Below are 25603 nucleotides of genomic sequence, written 5' to 3' on the forward strand. Positions count from 1 at the left end.
CGCAGCGATTATGCTGCCAAAGTCGCAAAAACAAACACAAAACGCAGGCGAGGTTCTGACTGGTGTGGCAGACGCTACTGGGTTGTTTTTCCGTCGCGACAATAGATCGGATTCCTTACAAGTACTGCTCCAGGAGGGTTCATGTAACAGTGCAACAGACAAACGGAGGCCTCACGAGAGCATCAGATTATAATAATGCAAGCGGCGCAGGATCTCCGGGGCATCCACGGGCAGCGGCACCGGGGCAGCCAAGAGCCAGCGAGGATATCAAACTGGAAACAGGGCTGTTCGTGAACTCTGGTCGCCGAGGCCGGAGCGTGCCAAAGGGTGTGCGGATACAAAATGTACTATCCGCGACAGTAGACAGCCGAGCTTGTACACCCCTGGCACGCGCATGTCTCAGCGAGCCCCAACTCAAGGAACAGTCCGAGTTCCAGCTTTGGTGTCCTCGTTGGCCCTTCGGTGCGGACTGCTGGGGTAGTGCTGAACTTAGCGTCACAAGCTGGCGGCTGGACGTAATTATATTTATTCAATTAGGTTTTTTTTACTAGTTGTAACAATGTGCCATTATTTCGAATTACTGGCGGCGCCTCCAGGACACCAAAGCGGCAACGGGGACATCAAAGCTAGAACCCGGACAGGTCTGTAGGTTGGGGACTCGCCAAGGCCTGCGCGTGCCAAGGGTATACAAGATCGGCTGTCCGCGATAGCGGACAGCCAATTTTTTATGGGGACACCCCCTGGCACGCTTCGGCCTCCGCGGCCCCAACCCACGGGCCGCCCTGCTCCTTCCTTTGATACCCCCGCTACCCCTTGGGCGCGCTGGAGATCCTGCGCCGCCTCCTTTATTATCTCAGGTGCTCTCCTGAAGCCTCCGTTTGTGGGTTATATGTGCCCTCCTGGAGCAGCACTTGTAAAAAAACCAATCTATCGTCGCAACGAAGAAAGTGGCCCGCGGCTCATACAACACCAGTCGGAACCTTGCCCTAGATTTTAGCGATGTGACGTTAGCCACAACAGTAGCACAGCACTGATATGGAGGACATGACTTGCCTCTAATTCTTGCTGCAATAGACGAGAAACGGCTGTTCAGAAAAGCATACCGCACAGTAAGGACTTCATGACAGCAGGAAAGCCGATTTCACAAATATTTGCGAAGAGCGAGCTTCAAAAAACGGCGGTGACGGCGGCCTGAGGCGACTACCACGACGCGCTGCGACGCTCGAGATGTGGAAAAAAAATGTTTGCAGCGCATTTGAAAGAAAAGTCTGCAAACTTGCAAATTTCAGGAGGTATAATTTACATAATACTTTCACAAACAAAAATAGTGCGATACAAATAGCGTACACACATATTCTTTGTTGTTTGATAGTATTTTTACTGAAAGTCAGCTCAAAAATCCCTTAACTAGCGCCACGCTAACAAACTCGAAAATGCTTTGTTTTGCGTCGAGCAGACTGCTGTCGAATGGCTTCGCGTGCATGAACTCTACGTTCGAATGCGATCGTTGCTAGCATTTGATAGAAACTAGCGGCGTCTCTGTGAAAAGAGTATTACGCATTACATTAGGCATGACAGACAAAGATGGGTACATCGAGAATGTTGGTTTTCTTTACCGCACTATGGGTAAGCTGCATCGTTGAACCAAGCTAGCGGGCGACTGACGCGAGCTGATCGCAACGCGTTCACCACAAATTCTTGCCTGTCTCTCAAGGGTGTTAATATCTTTTTGATCTGTCGTATCAATTTTTTATGCGTTTGTGTCTTTGTCTTTTTCGCAAAAGTGGAGAGAGATCCAAGCAAGCGAAGAGTGAAGCCCGTTGAAAATCACTTGCAACTGCTTGATTTCGCCGACTTGGGTGACAGTTCGGATGACAGCGACTTCCAAATCGATGACCATGAGAAAGGTTTGTTGTGATTGAGTGTTCTTCCTTATGTAATTATGATGTTAATCCGACGAGGCAGAAAACGAAACGAATAAGCTTGCGGCGCAGCTCAGCGCCTAGTTCAAGAGCTAGAGATTAAGTAGCGAGATTGGCGAGTGAATAACTTGACGAATTGTCAATTAAAACATCCACCAGTAACTTTGCTTACATGATCAAACATTCTGCTGAACAGCTTGGTAATCAAAACGAAGACATTTTGCTTGTTAGAGAAACCTTTGTTTTGTTTGCTTTTCAGGATGTCAGGTTTCTTGCAGTTTCGGTTCCGAATAAAAGGCCACAAAGAAACTTTTGCGATACTAGTGACCGTGGCCATCGGTTTCTATAATACCGCGTGTAATTCCGTATGGTTCACAATCGGCGTGACTGCCAGCATTTCTCAGTTTTTCAGGGAATCCAGGTACAATATATTAGAGTTGTGTAACTGTGAAGAGCTTCCCATACGTTAGCCGACACTCATGGTGACTTTTTTATGATATGCTTGCACAGTTTTATTTCTTCGTTAAGTTTCCAGACGTCGGCACATGCCTGGTGGTAAACCCTGTTTATAAACATACAAATGTTGAGATATTTAGCAAAGTTTCGGTTGTCAAAGTAAGGCTGAATGCAGTGTAATTGCTTATTCAAGCTAGCTGTTTTACAACTCTTCAGATAATCATTTTTTTAAGGACTATATTGTACAGCTTGTTGCACTTAAAGCTCATGAAGTTCATTGTTACCTTTACTGATATTTTTTAATGTCTTGCACTACATTCTGAGAACAGCACTCGCATATTTATGCTTTGCAGACCTGGAATCTGATGATCAAGGGGATTCCTCAGACAACTTGGATGATGATGACGACGAGGAGTCATCTGGAGCAGCCTCAGAAGCAGAAGAAAAATTTTCTCCACCTGAGGTGGCTAATGGCGTTGCAGAGCCAGATGAAACTAAGAAAGTCCCTAAGCTCATTGTTGGTGACCTCATTGAGAGGGCAAGGCAAAGACAAAGTCAAGCACGACAGAGAGTAAGTGAAGAAAATATGTTGCTTAGGCAGTTTAGCAGATGATTACCTCTTACCACATGTCTCTGTGAGTACAGTTGAACCTCTGTGTAACTAGGTGACATCCAACAAGAAAATACCTTATGATATCTGATATTCGCTATGAGCATATAATCGTGACTTGCAGATATTGACGAGAAAAGTCCCAGGTTTACCTCATTATACTGGATAATTTGTTACCGTATTTACTCGTATCTAGGCCGACACCAATTCTAAGCCAACGCCCCTAAAGTCCAAAGCCCCCCCCAAAAAATTATATGTATATATATATATATATATATATATATATATATATATATATATATATATATATATATATATAACCTCAAATTCAGGCCGGACAAAAAAAGCGAAGACAGTGTTCACAAAATGCAAACGGCATTTATGAATCTGAACGTGCAGAGCTTATTCAACGGCGTTGTCGCTGTGTTCCTTGTCACTGTCACCTTCAAAAAGTGCGCTGTTTTCGGTATTGTCAAGCGCATTAGATATGCTGCACTTTTTAAAGGCGCACACAATCAAAGTACCTGGGTCCCATGCTGCAGCTACACAGCCCGCCAGCTGCGATAGCAATGCACGTTTGATGCGGCCCATTGCCGTTAGCATGTGGTCTTCGTCAGTCAACCAGTCCGTGTAATATTTCCGCAGACGATCCTTGAGAGGTTTGTTGATGCAGGCATCAAGTGGCTGCAACTGGCCCGTCATGCCGCCCGGTATGACAGTGAGGTTCGTGTTCGCTTGGGCGAGCACAGCAGCCTTCACGTTGTCGGTCAAGTGCCCACGGTAAGAGTTGACGACAAGGAGCGAGTTCTTTGTCAAAGGGGCTCCTGGACGCCGTCGCCACACAATCTTAACCCACTTTCCACCATCGCACCCGTCATCCACCCGTTCTCATTTGCCCGCACAATGACATTTCTTCGGAAAGTTTTTCGAGCAAGCAGCGTCTTCCTTTTAAATATCATATAAGGAGGGAGTTTATGTCCATCAGCTGTGCAGCACAGCATCACAGTTGCGCGCTGCTTCTCGTAGCCCGCAGCGTGCACCTTCACCTCCTTGGCACCCTTTTCATTCACAGTGTACGCCACTGGCATATCAAAATACGCAGCCATCTAGGCGGTGCCGATTTGCCCAAGGTTGTAGCCTGCCACTTCTCTCTTTCGCAGCACGTAGCGCTGAAAAGCTATCAGCTTTTCTTCGAAATCGCTTGGTAGCTTCTGGGTGATTGAAGTGTGACGTGGGAGACTGAAGCTGAAGCACTTCATGAATTTCTGAAGCCAGCCTCAGCTGGCTTTGAAATCCTTTGGCGTTAGGCCTCGCTCCCTCAAAAGTTCCCTAGCTTTCCCTTGGAGCACTTTTGTTGTCACTGGAAGGGCAGCTGCTCTCTGCGTCCGAACTAAGTTGACCAAAACTGTCTCCACTTTGTGGTGATGGCCTCTCTTTGGTTCACTAAATGCCATCCTCGTTGCGGCGCATGCAAAGAGCTGCTGTCATTGTCCCCTCCAACCATGGATGTTTTTCTCGTCGACACCGAAGTCCTGCCCGGCTTGAAGGTTCGACGATTCCTCTGCGACTATCACAACTTTTCGCTTGAAAGCGGCACTGTAGTGGCATCTCCTGCTTGGTGCCATCGTGATAACACCACGCCACACAACGATCCGGCCAACATGACACAGGTCAATATGGCGACCTGTGTCGGTTGGCTACTGGCACGGCTAGTAGTGGCAGTAATATTGACTTTTCTAGATGGCACTAGCTGTGCACCATATTAAGCAGTTTCAATGAAAAACTGGCGCATTTTTAAGATCCTCCAATCTAAGCCGACCCTAGAGTTTGAAATATGGTTATTTGAAAAAAATGAAAACTATCGGTCTAGATTCGAATAAATATGGTACATCTGTATTTATAGCAAGAATTTGACTGTGAATAAGATTGGTGGAAAAACTGTGAAAAAGATAAAGATGTGGACACTAGAAGGAGCCGTACAATACAAGTGCTTGTGTCATTAGGTTTACTAATTATTGCGTTGTTTTCTAATATACATTCATACTAACTTGCTCCCTTTTCAGTGTTATCAAGATAGTGTTGTAGCTGTCACTACTAATTCACTGATCAACAAGCTGAACTACTCCTTTGTTAATATACAGTGCACAGCACATATTAGCATGCCAGGTTGAATGCATTGAAGTGGGAAATGAAAGAGAAACTTAGGCATTCACTGTAATTTAGCATGAAGCGCCAAAGAAGCCTATGCAGATTTCTTAGGAAGAAAGCGTCACACCTGAAGGATTCATCCCGGTTCAGGGATTGAACTCTGCGCAACCGCCCCTCTGGGCTAGTCATCTTATCAAATGATCTAACCAGTGGGCTAGCACTTGGTGTCACAGAACAAGTTATTTGGCATCTTGAACCTTGCGAACATTGACATGGGAAAACAAGAACCACAGAAATATGATATGTTTTTTTAACTTCATGGTACATTTAGTGTGATACCAATTTTTCCTTTATCCTCTGAAGTGGGTTGGCTGTGGTTTTGCACTTCTTAACTTGAGGCCAGCATACAGCCACATTCGGATGGAGGCAGAATGCAAAAATGCTCGTATAATATGCTTTGGGTGCACATTGAAGAGTCGCAGGGAGTCGAGATTAATCCTGAGCCTTCTACTACAGCACCTCACCAAGCCCACTGTGTAGCTTTCGGTCATCAAACCTCACAGTTTAATTTTCCGTTTCAGGGATATACCACCACGTTAGGGGTTTTTCTTTTTTAACAATATTGCCAGTTCACGGCCCAGAAGTCTAGTAGTTTTAGCGACAAGTTGCTAAGTGATGTTGATAATTACTTAGTTGGAATTTTGCCATTTTGTGTTTTAACTGATTTTATTGTTCCTAGGTGCCTTCTATATAATTTTTATTTAATCTATGACGAGTGAACAATCAGTGTGAAAAGGCAAAATAGCCCCAAATATAGTAAAATGGTAAAGGCACTTTATGTCAAGACATATGAGCTTGATCATGTTTTTCATTGCCTTGAAGATGGCTTGGAAGTACACTCCTCCATTTCAATTAATGCCATGATTATAGTCAATTCTGTTATCCTGAGTACTGAAATAGTATACCACTTCACTAAACAGCTTTGTTGAAGAACCTGTAGCCTTGTTGATGATCAGGCTGTACCTCGGGAGCCTCAGATCCCCCCTGTCAGCCATCAAATCAGTGTGTGAATTATGGAAACATGTTGACAACCATCTGTGCACACTTCTTGCGGTGCATGTGTAAGCCTGCTGTTCTCGTGCTGTCTAGCATTGCTTCTCATAGAGCATGGTAAGATGGTCAACAGAAAGGGATGCTTCATACTTGCAAACAAGTAAGCACAAAGTTGTTTCACATTTTCCACTGGAAGAATTGGTTGTGGCTGGGAAATGTAGCTGCTTATGTTGGGAACTGCAGTAGGGCTCAGAGGGCTCAGATTATTTTTTAGACTTTTATTGTGGCGGTGTCCTTATTTACATGTGATAACTTCGCATGGAATTCACTGCAGAAATAGGCATGAGATGCTTTTATTATATCATGTTCTACAGGATGTAACCAACTTTTCAAATTAGGTAAAGTCTACAAAAATTTTCTATAGTGTTGCGCTCACTTAGCAGGCATACTTTAGCTCTTTCTTTACTGTAACAATCCAGCATCAATATGCCACTGTCGGATGGTGACAAAGGCAAAGGCTCGCTGGGCCTACGTCAAAATGTGAAGGCTCCCACACTGTACTTATATGGCTATGCTGTACTTGGGTATGTTGCGCCTTTGGATTGTAGATGGAAAAGCACAGTTTTGTTTTCTACATTGTTCCTTTTCCACGGTATGGGGATTTTTAGACTGAGCGCAAAAGCAGCGTTGAAGAATTTTATTGGTAACGACGGACTGCATTGTATGCTAAAGGAGCGAAAAAATGAACTTGGCATGTTTCAGGAACTTTTGCTGCACCACAATGGCTGAAATACAAAAGAAAACTATAAAATCTGGGACATCACACTGGCGTGCCAATGGCTGGATTCTGTGAAAAATGAAGAGAATTGAACTTTGACCTTCATTTCTTCCGCATAATAATTAACCGCTTGCCACTGTACTAAACAAAACAAAGTATTCAGAGAGTTCTCTATCAGCCTAAACTGATTGTTTCTTTTAAATGTCCCCATAACATGAAGGCACTGTGTGCTAGGGAGATAGCATTGTGGCTGTTTCAGCGTCCTACAAGTGTTGCCGACACCATTTGCTCGGTCTACAACGTAAATGAGCCGTCACTCTGAACAGCAACAGATGCGCATCCGTTTGATGGCATGCTTGAACTTGATAAGTGAAGCCTTGCCCAATCCACTATGTCCTTTAGCCATGCATGGCTTGCACAGCTGTGCTACCTTTTCAGAATGTGGAAGCTCTTCCTTTGTGGTAAACCACGGCCAGAGGGCACATGAATGCAAAAAATGTCCTACAAGATAAGCTTTCTCTGCTCGCTAGGGTATCTGGTCTGATGCTGCTATCACTATGCGAAGCCTAAGCTTGCAGTGCCCATAGCAGGTTTGTGTAGTGCAAGGATAATAGGTTGATCTTCTTCAGTATATGTCAAATCTTCAAAAAAAAACTTAAATGAGTTGCTTTAAGGCAGGAGTTCTTTTTAATGAGTTTTGTAAGACTGCATTGGTTTCTTTTTGTTTATTTTACAGATATCGGGTGAAGGTGAATCTTCCTTCAAGCTGAAAATCACAATCTGTTCTGTTTGCCTTGGTGACATAAGGTAAACCTGAGCTTGTTGAAGTATTTTGGCCAACTTGCTTTTTTTTTTTGCATCCCAAATAATTTGCGTAACAGCAAACAGGGCTAACAAAGTTTGTCTAACTTAACATTAGTGTGATCATTTCCATCACTATGTCACATAAGGCTATGTGAGTGGAGTACTAGACTACATGTGTGTGTGTGTGTGTTTAGAGTACTTCCTTTCTTTCTTTTTTTTTTTTTGAGCACTCAACCTGTAGACATGTTTATAAATGTGATTGCACGTGATATAAATGTGTTGGATAAGTTTCATGCTGACTGTCGCATATAGCATACTTATTTCACTCATTTTCAAAGTTAGTGGGATTGATATGTCAAAATTAGCTGTTAAATCAGGTTAGGGAATCTAGGAAAAACTAGCTCGAAATTAAGCATGAACAAGGAAACAGGCTCCCTTGAGGCTAGTTTCTTAATGTGGAAAGCACATCGATACATGCACCACACAGCCATTTTAGACATGCTCAGATCTATTGGTATCTTAAGAGTATGCGTACAGTGAATGAAATTTGCTAATCAAATTGAATAAGCTCCGCTTCAGGACTGCCGGATTGGTTTCCTTGTCTAGCTTAATGCACAAAATATGGAGCAAGACTCATAATCAGCTAAATACATGTTGCTTACCGCATGCCAAGCAATTTGGTATTCTACTTTGCATACAGGCTGCTCAACGAAAATTGTGCTAGCAGCAGATATAGACCTTTTCATCAGGCAAAGAGAAAAGGGCCCGCCGTGAGCCTTTTATCGTCTTTCGTTTGTGCGAGCCAGCACGGCACTGCATGAATATGTTGCTGTCGTATGCTGCACAACAACTTGGAGATCTTTTATCTTGTTTTGCAAGAAACTTGCGTGATGTCAGTTCATATAAGGTAGTAGGGAAACCATTGTGTAGCCTTTTGGTGCAGCAGTAACTATGTGAAAATGTCTTTGGCTGCACAAATATGCGACATACATCATCAGCCACTGTCTGTGTACATGTTGTAAACTATTTTGGCTGTATCGGTTTTCACTCGATGAAGAGCAGCGGCCTCTGTGAATTGGCGGCGTGAATTGGAAAATCTTAGTGTCTGATCGCTTGGCGTGGGAACTAAAGCTTAAAAGTACTCATGTATGGCCACCCCAATGCAACCCTGAAATATCTAAGCGTCAATTATTATAAAATGTTTGTATCAGCACAGAAATTGTTCTCATGCATTTCAAGTCTAGTAGACATAAAATCACTGTACTATTTTCACGTTGGACTCCTGTATGAAGCAGATGCTACGGCTCAACACAGCAACACTGTGGTTGGTAAGCCAGCATGATACATATAAGTTTTGTACTTCAGCATTGCTTTTTGCCCTGTAAAGCAGTAATACCCATAAAAGAAGATAGTATAAAAAAGAATTCAACGGCTATTTACGATGGCTAATGCTACACAATTTCTGCGAAATGGGTAAGTGCGTCGTAGAGGACAGGAAAAACAAGAATGTGCAACAACAACAACAACAAAGGGTTTTGTCGTGTTGTTTGTAAAGTTTGGATCACAAACGCTTGTCTGGAGTGGTCATTTGTCTTTTGCGGGAAAAAAATAAAGCAAGCACAGGATAACACTGCAATACGACCACACGTTGTTATGCTGCATGCTAGGGTCATGCGCTACATAAAACAAACATCTCTATATAACCCAGCATCTACCACTGCTTTGGATGCTCGGCCAGGTCAACCAACGTCACTCCATTCTGACTCCCGCCCTGTGTGTCTGCGCCCCTCTAGAGAAAAAAATGTTTTGGTTTGTGCACTATCATGCAACTTGTTGGCCGTTTCCAAACAACCTGTAATTTTAACAGGAGCCAGCAATCACATGTGTTGCTAAAATCAGTGGCAAGATCAGAGGGAGTAGATGACTGCATGGTCCAAAATTTCATTGCAATTGGCCTTTAATTTTGGACTCATTTCTTCTTTGTACGTGGTTGATAGTCATATATTTATACAAATCTGTCTTATTGGCACTGCTTAAACCATGTGGGTGATTTTGTTTCTCGTTTACAGCATAGAAGATGATGAAATTGTGGAGTGCGACTGCTGTGGTGTATCTGTTCATGAAGGTGAGGAAGGGCTGACGATATCCTGCAGCTGCTTGTTGGGCAAGTCAGTTAAAGGGGCACTAAAAAGAAACACTTAATCAGACTAGGCTGATAAAGTCTTCTTTCAAAACTCTAGTCTCACTAATTCAACATTAATAGGTTGATTACCAAATGTGAAAAGGAAAATCAAAGTTTAATCTTTTTAGTTTCGCACTGAAACCCAAGTGCCTGTGCATTAGTGTGACGTCATAGATTTCAAAGTATTTTTTCATACTTGGGTCCAGTAAAAGTTCTCAAAACTTGTAAAGTTCAGTCTTTGGATCCTTTGGTACATAACGTAGTTCATCTTTATAAATATAATTTAATAAAAAAATGCAATAGACCAACGAATACTCCGTCAAAGTGGTGCAGCAAGTTGGTACAAAAATTTAAAGCTGGCATCACCACCTGTCTTTCTTTTCACATTTTATTCATCTTACCAAGCCTCTTGTGATGGTAAGAGTGGCTTTTTATTTTTGTTTTACAAAGTAATTTACTAATACAGCCAAAATAATCTTTCTCTCTAGTGTCCCTTTAAAATGGACGAGTTGAAGTAATGTTTAACTTTTAACTTGTGAAGTTCATTGTACTTGCTTGCATGTGACCATCCATTTTATCTTTACGTGTACCCATAGTCAGCATAATGTGGGAAGCGTTTTTTCATTGAGAGTGAATAAATTGACGTAATTAAGTATGAGCAAAACATATGTCATATTCTTAAACACAATATTAAATGGTTCAAAGTAATTTTGTTTGGGTATCTAAACTGCCCTTGATTCAATTAATCAATCAGAATTCATTATTAGAGGTTGGGTCACCTTATAAGTATTTAGTATTCAGAGGGAGGTCCCGTACTCAAAGACTGTATCGGGACCTCCTGTACAAGAACAGTTATTATAGTTAACATCTAAATGCAACAACAGCATATAATAAGGAAGTATACAAGCAACAAGAAAAGAACGGTTACAGAACAAAATACAGGATTGATTACAAATATTAACAAGGTTTAGCATATCTCATGGTAGCAGCAAAACTGTGCGGGAACAAAATACCAACAGTTTATTTACAACAACAAGAAAAAAAAGAAAAAGACAAGCGAACAAAGACCAACTACAGTAATCCTTGTCATTAATCTGTCGATAAAAATGCATCTTTAGTTCTCTTTTAAATTGTGGTAAAGATGTTGCGTTTTTCATTATGAGAGGAAGAGTGTTTTATATTGATATGGAAGTTAATTCTACAGTCTGTTTACCATAGTGAGTGTGGATTCTTGGTAAAAGAAAATTGTTATTCAACGCAAATCTGGTGTTACTACGAGTCATCAGGTTAGAAAGCAGAAATGGGATCAATGGGAGCTCATTATTTGCAAATCTGTAGAAAAAAATATGCCTAGGTTGTATTTAGTGAGCCCAGATATGGTAAGGATGTTATTCTCATGTAGTTGGCAAATGGCATTAGAAAAGCGCGGGCTGTAAGTAATTATTCTTATGGCTCAGTTCTGAACTGTCTGGAGTGACGCAGTATGAGTATTATAGGTGTTACCCCAACAATATTATGCCATAAGTAATGTGAGAGTTGACAAAAGAGTGGTAAAGTGAGAGTAATGTGGCATGTGTGAAGAAAGGGCGTGTTTTAATTAAGATGCATATACCATAAGCTATTTTCTTTTTTATGTGAGCAAATTACAATCAAGTAGAATACCAAGGAAAGATGAACATGAACTTGGAGGAAGGTGGTGAGAGCCAAAAGTGATGTGGAATGAATACCCCTGCAATTGTATATATGTAAAAATGCTCCTGCAGAATGAGCAATGAATGTATCTTGTATGCTCTGCAGCACAAGCCCCCATACCTATCAGTGCACAGTAGTGATTGGTTGCATTCAAACATATGAAAGGAAGAGTGTTCTATATTGATATGAAAGTTAATTCTACAGTCTGTTTACCATCACTGGCAATACCACTGGATACCACTGGATCACTGGCAGCATTAAGAACATGCTGCCAGTGATCCAATGGGGAAGTTTGACAAGCTGCAGAACGGTCTCACATGTAGGCAAGAAAGATGGTCGCTCATCTCCTATGCCTGAAATGTGGCTCCAAGCCTGTGAGCATAATAGCACAATTGCATTGCTGGGTGACAGACAGTGAATGTCAGAGGGTCAGTGCATGCATCTGCTCTTGCCTGTGCTGTAAACTGCACCGTGCAGTTTGCCACCTGATTAACTTGTGTTTATGATCTGTATTTGAGATTCTTTGTACAGTGTTTTTAACAAGCAGATACTGAGCACTGATACTGATCAGGAAAAAGAGTGATGTGGATCAGAGAGCAAACGGGGATAACTGATATTCTGATTGACATTAAGAGGGAAAAAAATGGAGTTGGGCAGCCCATGTAATGCGTAAGACGGATAATTGATGGACCATTAAAACATAGCGCAATCTGTCAATATAGCGTTTTCAAGATCTTCAGAAAGGGATGTTTTGCTAAGGCTGTATTTGATTCAGATGCATTTAGAGTTAAAGAATGGATGCCAAGAGAAGAAAAGCACAGTCAAAGATGGCAGAAAACCAGGTGGGGTGACGAAATTAGTGAATTTACGGACGCAAGTTGGAATTGGTTGGGGCAGGGTAGGAATAATTGGAGATCGCAGGGAGAGGCCGTTGCCCTGCAGTGGACATAAATGGGCTGATGATGCTGATGATGATGACTGAACACTGAGTGAAAAGCCATATACAGGCTGTTGCCTGTAAAAAAGTCATTAAGTTACTTTGCTCGGTATTGCTGGTAATTTTTACTGAACATTATGTACGCATGTGTTTTCATCTATAGGTTGCTATGGTATTACGGACAGCGACTCAGTCATGAGTACGGGCTCCTCTAGTTCAACGGAGCCGTGGTTTTGTGATGCCTGTCGAGCTGGGCAGAAAGAACCCGTGAGTGAAGCATTTTTGAACACTTTTGCACTTGTGTGTTTGTTAAATTTCGCATGTAAAAAGTGTCTTGATCTTTTTTCTCTATCTCTCATTTGAGCTTACTGACAAAGGCTTTAGCAGTTTGCCAGGATGGCCTGTTGTTCGTTTAGCCAAGGCCACAGTAGAATACACCTTTATATACATAATCACCTCATGGCAGTGGTGACGACAATGCAATGGCCCCTATCGAGAACACTCAGCTGCACAAGTGAAATGCTATGCAAATGCAAATGAGGTAACTCCAAGTGTTCACCTTGTGTGGGCGTTCGAAAAATGAGACGTTCCGGGAAAAGTACCAGTCTAAGGAGGCGGCATCATTCGAGGACTGAGTTCAGCCACTGGCTAACATTAGAGAGGCACTTCGGCTCTTTATGCAGCTTTGCATGCCAAGCTTCTATAGTGAGCCACACTTAGACCTTCGTTCCCCGTACCCATTTCTCCTAACAGGCCTCAAGACATCATTTAAATACACAGTAGGATCTTGTTAATTCGAACTCGAAGGGTACTGGAAATTTATTTGAATAAAACAAAGTTTGAATTAAGGAGAGCCCCTTTAAATGTAGCACCCAATCAATAGTGTGGTACAGAGTTCAAAAGCAATACCACCACTGAGCTCGTATTGAAAGTCTTTCCTCCATCAGCGTGCGACGACATGCCAGAAGAAGGGTAGGTTCAGTATAAAGTTGAAGCGCGATAAGATAGTGCCTTACGCACTGTTTGCTGTGGGTGCAAGGGTAAATATGTGAGGGTGAGCCGAGAACGACGGTGGCTTCCAGTGTGCCCAATGTTGGAGATAATGCTAGGAGTGGGGAGAGGTGTAAGTGGGCACACTGTAATGGGATCAAGCACAGGTGCTAGTGGGCTCTCTTCTTCTCCTTTTAAGCACTCGCTCTGCTTGCTCCGGCCACATTTCTTTCCTCATCATTTTTACAGCACACAACATTACAGTACCTAGCAACACGTCAAACCTTTGCCTTTGGTTTGGGTTTGTCTGAAAAGCAGTCCATGCGAGCTAGAAATCTTGTTTGAAATAACCGTTGCAGCATTTATGGAGTTTGAATTTGCGAGAGTTTCTTTCTACTCAAATACATAGGACTGTGCCTGGATCAATAGAGCAATTCGAATTATGCATCATTTCAAATTATTTGGATTGCACTGTGCTGTGCTACTCTTTCTCTCTGGCTTGGTGTCGCATGCTTAACGGCATTTTGCTTGAAACTTGCACAGGGTGTCTACCAACTGGGAATTCTCAGGGATTTTGAGAAGTCTGCAAAAACTCAGGGAAAAACTCAGGGAATTTGTGCCTTTATCAGGAAAAATTAGCTGTAATTCTATTGAAAGGGTCAAAAGTCGCATTAATGCTGGCTCGAGTAACAGACAGGAATCGTAATGAATCGTCTTTGACGTCCTGGCGTCGGCTGAGGAGTTGCCAGTGTACAGTCAACTGCCAACTTTCCGGATTCCTGATAATTTGGACGGCTTTGAAGCACCGCCACTTAAGCACCCCATAGAGTCAATATATCAGAACGTCTGAAATTTCGGACGCAAGAACTCTTTGCCGTCCGATTTTCTGGACGTTTCGCTGTGACCGCAGGTCCGAAACAGCATTAATCAAAGCCACCACTGCTGCCATTTTGAGAATGTCTGATTCGATTTGCAATTTTTTTCGAAGACATTTTATTTGCTGTGCATTTTACTAACCCATCCCTTCTATTCTCTTTTTGAATAACGTAAACACTTACCCTTAGTATTCAAATTGGATTAAGACTTTTTTTTTTTTTCATGTGCTTACTAGAGAGTGACAGCATCCGGCGATATGGTTTCAGCTCGTCTTGACATAAAACAGTTCTGCATCACTTAATGAATTTTGCAAAGGCACTCAGGAAAAACCTGGAAAACTCTGGGAATTTGGAAATGTCAACTTGGTAGACACCCTGTCGCAATGCCATCTGGCATGTGCAATATGTGACACTGCACAGTCTTTATGGACTGTTTACAAGCCGCACCACGAATGATGAAGTCTGTGATCATGTGCTCCTACAAGGTGTGCAGGGCACTCCTCACACTGTGACACAAAGGAGAGAGAAACACTAACCCTCTCAGTATTTGCAACTTTGAAGAAAGCAGTGAATGTACTATACAGCATCTAATACTTGGTCGTACACCAGGTGCAGACACAGGCAGTGGCTTTGAATCTTTTCACTAAGATTGTACAGAGTCATTAGTAGCATAGAGTGCTTTAAGTGGGAAAAAAGTCTAACTGCGTTTTTGTTTTTGTTTTAATGTTTTGTTAATGTAGTCTGGTGGTACCTGCACTGTTTCAACAAATAAACAGAAATTGCTGTTTATTTATATTGTTTTCCAGTGTATTAAAGGATGACAGAATTTTCGCTGAAACTTTACTCACCTGACTGGTGGACATTGTCCCAGGCTAGTGTTTAAATGCCTCAATGGATTGCTCTTCTTTTTCTAGATATGTGAACTCTGCCCAAACACCGGAGGCATATTCAAGGAAACGGACGTTGGAAAGTATGTTGGAATGCAGATCTGTAATCTTTGAAGTATGCACTTTGGTACATTTAGCAGTTGCACACAGTATAACTTCATTTATACATTTTGGAAAAGAATGCAAGAAAAGCATAACTGTAAAAACGTATCATCTGAAGTCAGTAAAAAATTCAACAGACTGAACTGTAGATGATATCTACATATATGTTATCCTAGCGGGTGCATATTAGTGTAACGTGGAAACAAACATTTGGTAGGAGATAGTATTGCTCCTTTCTCCTACATATTACTCCCTCCTACCAAGTCTTCATTTCCATGTTATGCTTGAACCAACTAGCCTAGCAGCATATTCTTCTCACCTATGTGAAGCGTTGCGTGAATCCTTGCAGCACTAGGTGCCGACGCGCTCCGATTTGATGGGGCCAGAGTGGCCCAAAATGCTCATTGTCGTTTTTGCGGCTTCGGCAAGTTTACGTTCGCGCTCCTTGAATTTCGCATGGGTCAGCAGCTTCTTTGGGTGGGGCATTTTGGCCTGAATTTTGATGTACCCACTTGGCGAAAATCATTGCAGCACGAAATACTGGCACATGTCAAGCTTTTTGGGCCCGACCGACCCAAGATGCGCATTGTCGTTTTAAGCAGTGATAGGAAACTGAAACAAAATTGAGCTAATGGGCAACCCCAGAACCCAATGCCATGATGCTGCCAGCGTGAAACATGATGCTCATTTTATGATGCCTGTACCAGGGAATGGAGGCGCATTTGGGCCATCGCCTATTAAAAGCATGCAGTATGCTTCCTACACCACATACAACATGAAACAAATAGCTGAAGATTTTTAATACAATTGGTTTGCAACGATAACTGTGAATGGTGACATTCGACGACCTGTGAGGAGATTTGCTGGTACCAAAATAGGAAACCAAGTGCGTAGTGGCATTTCCACGTGACATGGGCAGGCAAGTACTGCAGGGAAGCTGCTGTTGTGGGTGTGTACTGCTCTTGATCGCGCATGCCTCGCATTTTATACCATATAGCACTTCAGTGATGTACTGAACATTGATGCTGAATTAAATTTTCCAGGAATGTACTAATCGGTTAAAAAGAAGCATTACTGTATTGATCCATTGTTTTGCATGTTCGATCGTGCACATTGGCGCAGGAAAATCGTACAAAATGGGATTGTATGAACGACGTTCTACTGTATATTCTTTTCTGTTTTACGAGGCATTGTATGCAATTAAACCTCATTATAATAAACTTCAACATAATGAAATTCTAGATTTAACGAAGTCTTTAACTTTTTATAACTTTCTCATAGAACGCTATATATTTGGAAGCTCTACATCACGAATTTAAATGAAGTAGATAGTGAAATTAACAATTTACACAATTTCAATATAACAAAATTTCACTGCAGCTGCAAAAAAATACCGAGACAATAAATCGAAACTACTGCAGATGCAGCTGGTCAAATGGTAGAATTGAAAGCGGCACCGTGCGCACGCACCTATCAAGTCGTGCGCCATGCAACCGAGAGTGCTGTCAAAGCAGAACAGCATCATGTTCTGTCCAAGTGGTCCAAGTGCTATAAGATTTTATCATGCCCCATGCACGGTGTGCTTTCGGTGCAAGTGAAGGAAGGCATGCGAGGGTGGGCCAACGCTTGATGAGTGCCGCTTCCCATGCTAGCAAGAGAAAAGGGGGGGGCAGAGGAGCGAGTTCGCAGTAACGCGATCGTGTGTGCATGAGGATGGGATTGAGGGAGTAGGGGGGCAGCAGGCACGTATCTCCTTTTCTAGTGTGACTGTGGCTGTGCATGGCTTTCAGTGCAGCTGAGCAGGTACGCAGCCCACACAGTTTGTTTTAGAGGTAATCTGCTCCGTGTGCAAGGAGTAGGCATGCTGAGATGGCATAGCATGTGGTATACACTGTCTTCTCGTGCGTACTGGAGGTTGTATAATCTTTAGTTTTGGAGAGGCGTTGAAGCCAGAGGCAGGCAAAGCATTCACTCCTCGCTGCCAGCGCTTTTCAGGATAGTGTTGTTCCACTATCGTTCCACATTATCAGCCAAGGGGGCGGAGTGTGTGCGAAAAGTTGGCTGGCTTCGCTTCGTATCGTCGATGTGAAGATGTCGTTGTCATGGCATGAAACCATGTCCGTCATCGCCGATTCTCAAAATAAAAGATTAATTTTTTTCTTATTCAAATGTTCTTTTTCCAATTGCCCGATAATACATGGCCCCTTACATGTAAGAAAAATCCATCAGTGACTACTTATTTCTATAAAAGGTGGTATTTCAATATAGCGAAATTTTTGTATGACAAGTCGAATTTCCGATTTTACCGACTTCAGTATATAGAGATCTCATTGTATATATTTTGCGAAGCTCCGTCTTTGACAGGGAGAATTTAACTGCACCCATCTCTTTCATGAATCTTCCTCTGCCTTGTGGGTCTTCACAAGATTAATTTTATTGGCCCAGAGCTGCATCTCCACCCCGCTGATGCCTGTTGGGGTTGTTTCAAGGGAAGCTGAAAAGAATGTCAGGCTATAGCTAGCATGGAGCTAATGTGAGCCAGTGAAAGGTGGTGAGGAAGAGTGCTGCTGCTCAGGTTAGACCTCTGTAGCAGTTGTGCTTGCATGTGGCTGTGACTGCAATAAAATTTTGAAATTCACACATTTCCCCCTTCAGAGAAAGAAGTTGTCAACTGCCCATTAGGCAGCACAAAACTGCGCAGCAAGCTGATACAGGTTCCCTAGAATTATAGCTTTACAGCACAAGAAAAATTCTTCATGGTTCGAGGATCAAACCCTGGACCTGCACCTTTACAAGACAGTAGTCCTATTAATCAGAACTAAAAGGAGGCTAGTAGATTGGGGAGAGGGAAGCTGTATTGATTTCCTTTTTTTCATAAATCTTCCTCCACATTGTGTATTTTTGAAGAAATGATTTGTCACTCTCCCCGCTTCAAAAGTTCCCTGCTCACTGACTGGAAAAGGGCAGTGGGTTGGCACCCTTGTCTCAGCTCAACTTTATGTGAATTCATTTATTTGAAATTCCTGGTAGTTGAAGTTAGTCCAGATATTTTTGCTGTCACTTCCATTGTTCCAGTGTCACTTCCATTGCATTCAGGAATCAACCGGTCAACACATTAAGCACCTTTCTTTTGCAGGTGGGTACACCTGGTTTGTGCACTGTACATCCCAGGGGTGGCCTTTGGCAATGTTGAGAAGCTCACTCCTGTGACACTGTTTGAGATGCCCTACTCTCGATGGGGCGCCAAGGTCAGTTCCTAGCAACAACACTATATTGTTTTTATTTCTCTTTACTTCAAAGGCCATCTCTGGTCAGATTGTTGGGTTGTGTGCTTGTTTGCTTCTATTGAACAGTACCAACAGTCTCACATAGAGCCGGTAGCAGAATGTGGAAGATAATGTTTATATTCAGGTGTTCACTTTATCAACACTTTAATCAAATAATGAAGAGGAGCAAAGGAAACTGGATAACAAGATTTTATGGGGAAAAGTTGCCAACTTCAGTCTTGCCTTTGCTGCTGCTTTCTCTGTGCAGTCATGCGTGCTGTGTGAAGATGAGCGTCTCAGCCGAACTGGAGTGTGCATCACATGTGACGCTGGCATGTGCAAGGCATCATTTCATGTGACCTGGTAAGCTCCCCCATGTTATCTTTCCTAGGACAGGCACCTGGTGCTATTTGAAAACTTTTGTATTGAAATTGCTTTTTATTGTGTAATAAGGTGAGAAAGAGAGATACAGGAAAGGCAAGGAGGCTAACCAAAACAAAGAACCAATTAGCTATACTACACTGTGGGTTGGGTAGATGGGGATGTAGAAAGTGAAAGTGAAACAAAGCACATGAACAGCAGTTGTTGCTGTTCACAGCACAGGATAAGAGTTAACACTTTTCAATGCTAAAGTCCCTTGTGAAGGTTTGTTGTCCGTAATAATTGCAACAATGTCTGTAGCTCTCTACTGTGTGTTTTAAGTCGAATTCACCAACAGCAACGACTTACAAGAGGCACAATGTGTATTTCCATTTTCAACCAAATTATTTTGCAGATTTTACATTATGGCTATGCTATTATTACTAGGTAATCCTTTATTTTCTCAGCTCATTGTTGGTTTTTCATCTTTTGCAGTGCTCAGAGGGAAGGCTTGCTGTCCGAAGCTTCGATGGAAGAAGTATAGACTTTCCTTCTATATTATGGATGAACTGCATTACATACTACTTGGGCTTGTTGTACTGCCTGCTTGCCTAAAATAACCTAGTTACCCTGCCCAATATTTTTGATGCAGTGTTTCCTCTTGCAGGAACATATATCGAGGGCTGCATCATATAAATAAGAGCAACAAAAGTCGACCAAGGAGTGTGCCCCAAATGCTCGGCTCCTGTGGCAATGTCAGATGCTAGACACCTACTTTAGCTGTGCCCCGGAAAACGGCCGATCAGACTTAAGGTTTTTGAAAAGGCTGAAGTCAGATGCATCTGAAAAGTACACCTGTTGGGTGATGGACCATAAGTTTGCAGAGGCATTGCTGCAGTTCCTGCACGATGCGAATTTACAAGCCTTTGTTTGATTTTCTTTCATCCTCCATATGCCTTGTGGCAAACCTTCTCACCTTTATTAAACATTTTTTTTTATTTGTCATGGCCTCTTTGTTGCTCAACAGCATCACCAAAATGCAGCAGATGGTTTCAGAAAAAGCAATTGATGATAATGGGACGATGATGCTTTATATGATGTGTCTAGCATCACAAGATAGATTTGACTGTGTTTGTCATAATAAATCATGCCTGCTCTTGTGGGAATCAAGCGTGGACTGCGAGATGTGCAAGCTTGCGGCTCTTTGCAGATTGCAGATCCATTCTTTGCCTATTGCAAGCTGCATGCTGACAAGATGATTGTCCGAAGCAAGCGGAGGAACTGGCTTGCCCTGCAGTCACGGAACAGGAATCAAGTAGCTGCTCTCCAAGACTCTACAGAGAAGGTGTATATGAGTGTGTTGTGGAGAATCGCTGTCAAGTGTTTGTTGCATGTTTTTCAAGTTGCTCATTCATCTGCAGTCAATGTTGCATGCACATTCTTTATTGGCCCAGTGCATTCAAAAATCAAAATAATATGGGGTTTAATGTCCCAAAACAAAAGTGCCGTAGTGAAGGGCTCTGGTTTAATACGTCCATCTAGGTTTCTTTTAAAAAGTGTTGGTGTAAACATCTTTTGTCCTTTTTGCTTCTTTAGGTAGCTATTGCCAACATAATTATTTTACGAAGCCTCAGTTGCTCAAATATGCACAAATAATTACAGCGCCTTTACTGGTATCTGTTCAAAATGCATGCCAAGTGCAGTACAGTTTCAGACATAAAAAATAAGCTGTTCACGTCACCGAAAGCAGAGATGGCAGTTCTGTGGTATCACAAACAACTCAAGAGAGTGGCAGTCAGTCCAGTGCGGCAGTTTAAAACCATGTACAGTAGAACCACGTTCATACATTTTGGAGAAAAAAAAGAAACTGCGATAAAAGAACATGCTAACCGGGAAAACGTTATATCCAAAGTAACTAAAAAATTGCAAACTCCACTGTAGTTCACACCTATGTTATGTGAGGCGTTACGTGAGTCTTTGTGGCATGTGGCACGAGATGCCAATGCATGTCGAGCTAGTGGGGCTTTGGTGGCCCGAGACACTTTTTTTTCCCCCTTGTTGCACAGTGTTTTAAGAAGGTGACAGGAAACCGAGACCGAATTGAGCTGGTGGGTGACACCAGCTGGCACTTGAGCGAAACGGGTTGCTCACATTGCACTTCCTGCAGCAGGGAACGATGGGTTATCGCCTACTAAAAGTTTGCAGTATGCTTCCAACAGCACTATGCCCTATGCACTGTAAAACAGATAGGTGACGATGTTATCGTAACGGAGTTGGTGGCAGTAGCTGTGAATGTGGTGCGTGTCGATCCAGGAGGAGATTTGCTGGTACCGGAATAAGAAACTGAGTGTGCGCTGGCGTTTTCACGGGAGATAAAAGGCCGAGTATTGCAGGGAAGCTGACAGTGCTGACAGCTGACGGTGGGTGGCCACTGTTCTCAATTGCCCGTACCTCGCACCTGTTCTTATTTGTATGGGATCTAGCAGCCGGAAGATGTATCATACGATTGCAGCCTGTAGCAGGAAATGGCAGGTTATTTGAGTTATTGCCTATCAAAAGCATGCAGTACGTTTCCAACAGCACTACATCCCAAGCAGTGTAAAACAGATAGGTGAAGATGCTTATCACCATAGGGTTTACAGTGATAGCTGTAAATGCGGTGTGCGACGACCCGCACGGGGGCCAATTTTCTGGTAGTACCGGAATAAGAAACCAAATGCGTGCCAGCGTTTTCGTGGCGGTTGGCTACCGTTCTCGATTGTGCGTGCCTCGCGCATTTTCTTGTTTACACAGGATCTAGCGGAAGGAAAACATATCATACTATTGCAGTGTGGCACTGTACTGAGTGTTGATGCAGAAATATCCTGTTTTCTGGGAGCCTATGAACTGGTAAAAGTAAGCGTAACTCTATTGGGTCATTTTTTTTTGTGCTCAATCACGAACGTTGGCACTGCGAAATCGTACATAACAGGATAGTATCAACGAGGCTCTCTCTACCTTATTGACCACGTCACAGAAAGCTGCTATGTTGGGCCTTCCAATTGTTTGCTTCTCTTTGAAATGCAGGGTGACTGCCCTCTTGTCCCTTTGAGTGCTGAATGGGCTCTGCTTTTGGCAACATGGTCATAGTATTTGTGTGTACACATCAGGGGTTTCTGGTACCATGAGGACCACCACATGAGGTTCTGGTGAAGAGAGATAATGAAGAGATAAAAGCAAGACAAAAATTTTCTGTCAGTACTACTTTGGTGTGCACCTCATAATTGCCGATTTTACCGACTTCATTACATCCAGGTCTAACTGTATATGCATTGCGAAGCTATGTCTGTAAAAGGGAGGTTTCAATTTCACCCATCTCTTTCATGAATCTTCCTCCGTCTTGGGGGTCTACATGTAGTTTATTGCACAATAATTTTGCCGAATGACACAGGCTGCAGTTCGTGGTGTTGCAGGCTAATTATCCAACCGCACTCTGGGGGCTGATTTGCAGGCCCGCGTGGAGCGCAAGTTGGCTTGGCACCGAGAGCGGTACCAACGTCATCGTGCCGAACGGCCCCCGCCGTGGGTCCCAACACAGAAGATGGCACGCCTCCTGACGAGCAGCCCATGGGCGTGCCGACAACTGCTGCGCAAGGCTCAGCTTATGGGCGTGTCTCAGCCAAGTCACTTGGCTGCCGAAGGGGTGGCGGATGCCCGCCGCAAGTGGCACGTTCCACCTGCCTTCAGCCTCGAGTTTGTCAGCTACTACCTGGGTGAGGCAATGTATGCAGGCAATATACGAAGCGTGTATCTGGGAGTGAGTGCAAGCTGATGTAAATTCAATAAATATACTTACTGTACATGAGAAGCGGTGAATAATAACTTAGGGATTATTCCAAAAAGAGAAGAGAATAAATTTTAAACATTAGAGCACTTTGGGCAGTGCGTGAACCCGTATAAATTCAAAGCGAGAGCACTTGGTGCAAAAAGGTTTGCAAGAACACACACACAAATTACAGGTGAATTGTGGTATTGCCAGCTGGTGTGATGGTTTGAAAACCACTCCTTCATTTTTGTTTGTTTGCTTGCTTGCTTGTTTGTGTACGTGCATCTGTGCATGCATGTTGTGTGCATATATTTTTACCATTTTTTTCTGACTTTCATCGCCTGTTTACTTATGCATTACCCAAAGTGCTTTATGCTCTGTGTTCTTTGCAAACAGCATTTGGGTCAATAGGAGTGGGCTAAATAAAAAATAGATAATGATGACTTGGGAAACACCGCCACTGGTAAAGCCCAATGTTCAATGTGTAGATATAATGAAGGGAGCTAAGCACGGAGGTGTTTTCATCCTGTGTCTTCAATGCTGAGTAAAATAATGTGGAGACTAAGAAGCATATTACCATGGCCAGAGAATTTGAACGTCCTTATAAATAATTCATCTAAAAGGTCAAATGAATGCTGCTGTACAGGCAGCTTAGCTGCCTATCAAGTGTGCAGAAACCCCGAGCCCATGTCAGTATATCGTGTCGACAAGTAACAGGGCATGCATCTCCATTTGCAGCACATTTACACGTTCCTTAAAGAAAACATCCAAATAAAAATATTTTGCTAGGCAGTCACTTACCCAGTCTGCTTCACGGCTTTAAAGTTCCTGCTGGCAACAGCAGCATTTTGAACTACACCTGGGTCAGAATAACGTAAAACTATTCCAATCTGTTTTTATTACAAATACACCATTAGCCTTCCATGACAGGTCAAAATGGCTCTGGCTCCGCCCAAGTAAGCGTAGCACCTGCCCATATGAGCTGAACCCGAGCTATTTTGACCTATCACGGAAGGCTAATGACATATTTGTAATAAAAACAGATTGGAATAGTTTTACATTATTCCGGCCATGTTGTCAACTTATTGAAACATCCCAACATCCATTGGCTTTCCCATACAACAATGGCATAATTCTTTTAGTTATGATAGAATTTGAAAACTTAAGAACCCGCTATTTCTAAACAGAAGTTTCCATGGGAAAAGTACCCGTACACAGAATGAGTGCAAACGAACTTAAAACCATCTTGGTGCACTGTCCACTGTATTCTGTGCTGCAGCTTCTTGTGCTTAGACAGTTTCATTTCTTAACGAGTGAGTACTTGCAGCAGGCAGGTGAACACAAGCATTTCTTGCTGCCGAAACAGAACATTGCCTTTGTATTCCAGGTAGTGCCTTTCAGCAGTCTGTTTTTTGCCAGACTCGGTGACCACATTCCTACGAAAGAAGAATTCAGAAATGCCCATGGGCTTTTGATTTAGGTTATGTTGAAGGGCCCCAGGCAGTCAAGTTTAATCCTTGACCTGTCGCTTAGGGCTGTCTCATAACCACTGGTATTGCTTTGCGCATTATGTCTTGCCAGTTGATTAAATTTCTACATTATATATTAGTATATTGTTTGACCACACAGTACACCTTAGTTAGAAGTGTCGGAGCCAACTATGTTTCTTTTCCCCTCCAGAGCAGATCACGCAGGCAATGAAATTGCTAAAAAAAATAAATGTTGCTGCTTTAATCTGTTCCTCTTGAATAGTTTTTTGGCTAAACATGATGTTCTGCTAGGAAGTCTGTTTATACCACTAATGTTAATATCCTCGCCACCTGTCATGTGTGTGCTTACTTGGCTAATCTGCATTGTACGCATACCCAGTAACGGTGGCATAGATTGTCTAGTGCATTCAACGCTAGCAGGTGGTCGGGGCTGTAGCAGTAATAGCAATCGGTGGCGATTTGCTGAAATACCCATATGTTCTGGGTGTCTGCACTTTTTCCAAGGTAGGGTTATTATGACCCATGCAGATCGCAGTAACCGTGTGGCAACAATGCGGCGCCACTTGGACGAGCTTTTACAGCAGAACTCGGAGCTCCAAGACCAGGAACAGGTACTCAGGCAACAGTATGATCAGGTTTGTAGTGCTTCCAGCAGAACTTTTTGTTGGGCTAGTTGGTGCATGTTACTGAAGTACTAAAGCGCCAAACTGACGACACAAGAAGAGACACGGACAAGTGCTTGTGTCGTCTGTTTGGCACTTTAGTGCTTCAGTAGTAGTGCTTCCCTCACACTTATTCAGTTTCTGTGGTTTATGTATGTGTTAACATACATTATTTGGCAAGTTCATCGCATACAGTCAAACCTTGATATAAAGAAGTTGTACTTGCAGCAGAAAGCTTTGTTAAATCATGAATTTTGTGAATTCAATGTTTTAAAGTTTCAGCAGTAAAATTAATTTCACAAACCCCCAGAACATTTCTGGTGAATAGTATGTTGTCAGTACTAATCACTTATAAAGATATCACAAGAAGTCTGGGCCATATTAGCGGGCAGTTATGAATGCCAGCACGTGCGGTGCAGATAGCGCCGAAAGCAATGCATTGGCTTGTCCCACGGCATCCGAGGTTAGCGTGTTGCATCGTGAAGTGCCCTTCACGATGCAACACGAGGTCCTAAACATATGGTGTTTATGGGCATGAGGTTATGAAAAGTTAAATACACTTCATTATATTGAGGATATCGTTA

The 25603-nt window shown here is 42.7% G+C and overlaps 2 protein-coding genes across 9 annotated transcripts in view; one reads left to right on the forward strand and one right to left on the reverse strand.

The window, feature by feature from the left end:
• Sse (extra spindle pole bodies like 1, separase) overlaps positions 1 to 1212 on the reverse strand; it is a 111089-nt gene extending 109877 nt beyond the window's left edge. For 2 of the 4 annotated variants that reach the window (XM_070537302.1, XM_070537305.1), the window contains exon 1: positions 1054 to 1212. The gene's annotated coding sequence lies outside the window, so the exon portion shown is untranslated. The remainder of the gene's footprint in view (positions 1 to 1053) is intronic. The other 2 variants (XM_070537303.1, XM_070537304.1) reach the window with 2 other exon arrangements.
• Positions 1213 to 1433: 221 nt separating this feature from the next.
• LOC139059204 (PHD finger protein 14) overlaps positions 1434 to 25603 on the forward strand; it is a 60114-nt gene continuing 35944 nt past the window's right edge. For 3 of the 5 annotated variants that reach the window (XR_011514008.1, XM_070537309.1, XM_070537308.1), the window contains exons 1-13: positions 1435 to 1626; positions 1785 to 1907; positions 2732 to 2949; positions 7704 to 7774; positions 9841 to 9896; positions 12746 to 12849; positions 15362 to 15417; positions 18573 to 18684; positions 18971 to 19065; positions 19558 to 19600; positions 20273 to 20407; positions 22553 to 22814; positions 24886 to 24992. Coding sequence is in view for 4 of the 5 variants with exons in the window: in XM_070537309.1 (XP_070393410.1) it covers positions 1572 to 1626; positions 1785 to 1907; positions 2732 to 2949; positions 7704 to 7774; positions 9841 to 9896; positions 12746 to 12849; positions 15362 to 15417; positions 18573 to 18684; positions 18971 to 19065; positions 19558 to 19600; positions 20273 to 20407; positions 22553 to 22814; positions 24886 to 24992 (1437 nt within the window). In the remaining variant the exon portion in view is untranslated. Of the gene's footprint in view, positions 1627 to 1784; positions 1908 to 2731; positions 2950 to 7703; positions 7775 to 9840; positions 9897 to 12745; positions 12850 to 15361; positions 15418 to 18572; positions 18685 to 18970; positions 19066 to 19557; positions 19601 to 20272; positions 20408 to 22552; positions 22815 to 24885; positions 24993 to 25603 lie in introns of all 5 variants that reach the window. The other 2 variants (XM_070537306.1, XM_070537307.1) reach the window with 1 other exon arrangement.

The sequence above is a fragment of the Dermacentor albipictus genome, chromosome 4 (assembly GCF_038994185.2).
Source record: "Dermacentor albipictus isolate Rhodes 1998 colony chromosome 4, USDA_Dalb.pri_finalv2, whole genome shotgun sequence".
NCBI lineage: Eukaryota > Metazoa > Arthropoda > Arachnida > Ixodida > Ixodidae > Dermacentor > Dermacentor albipictus.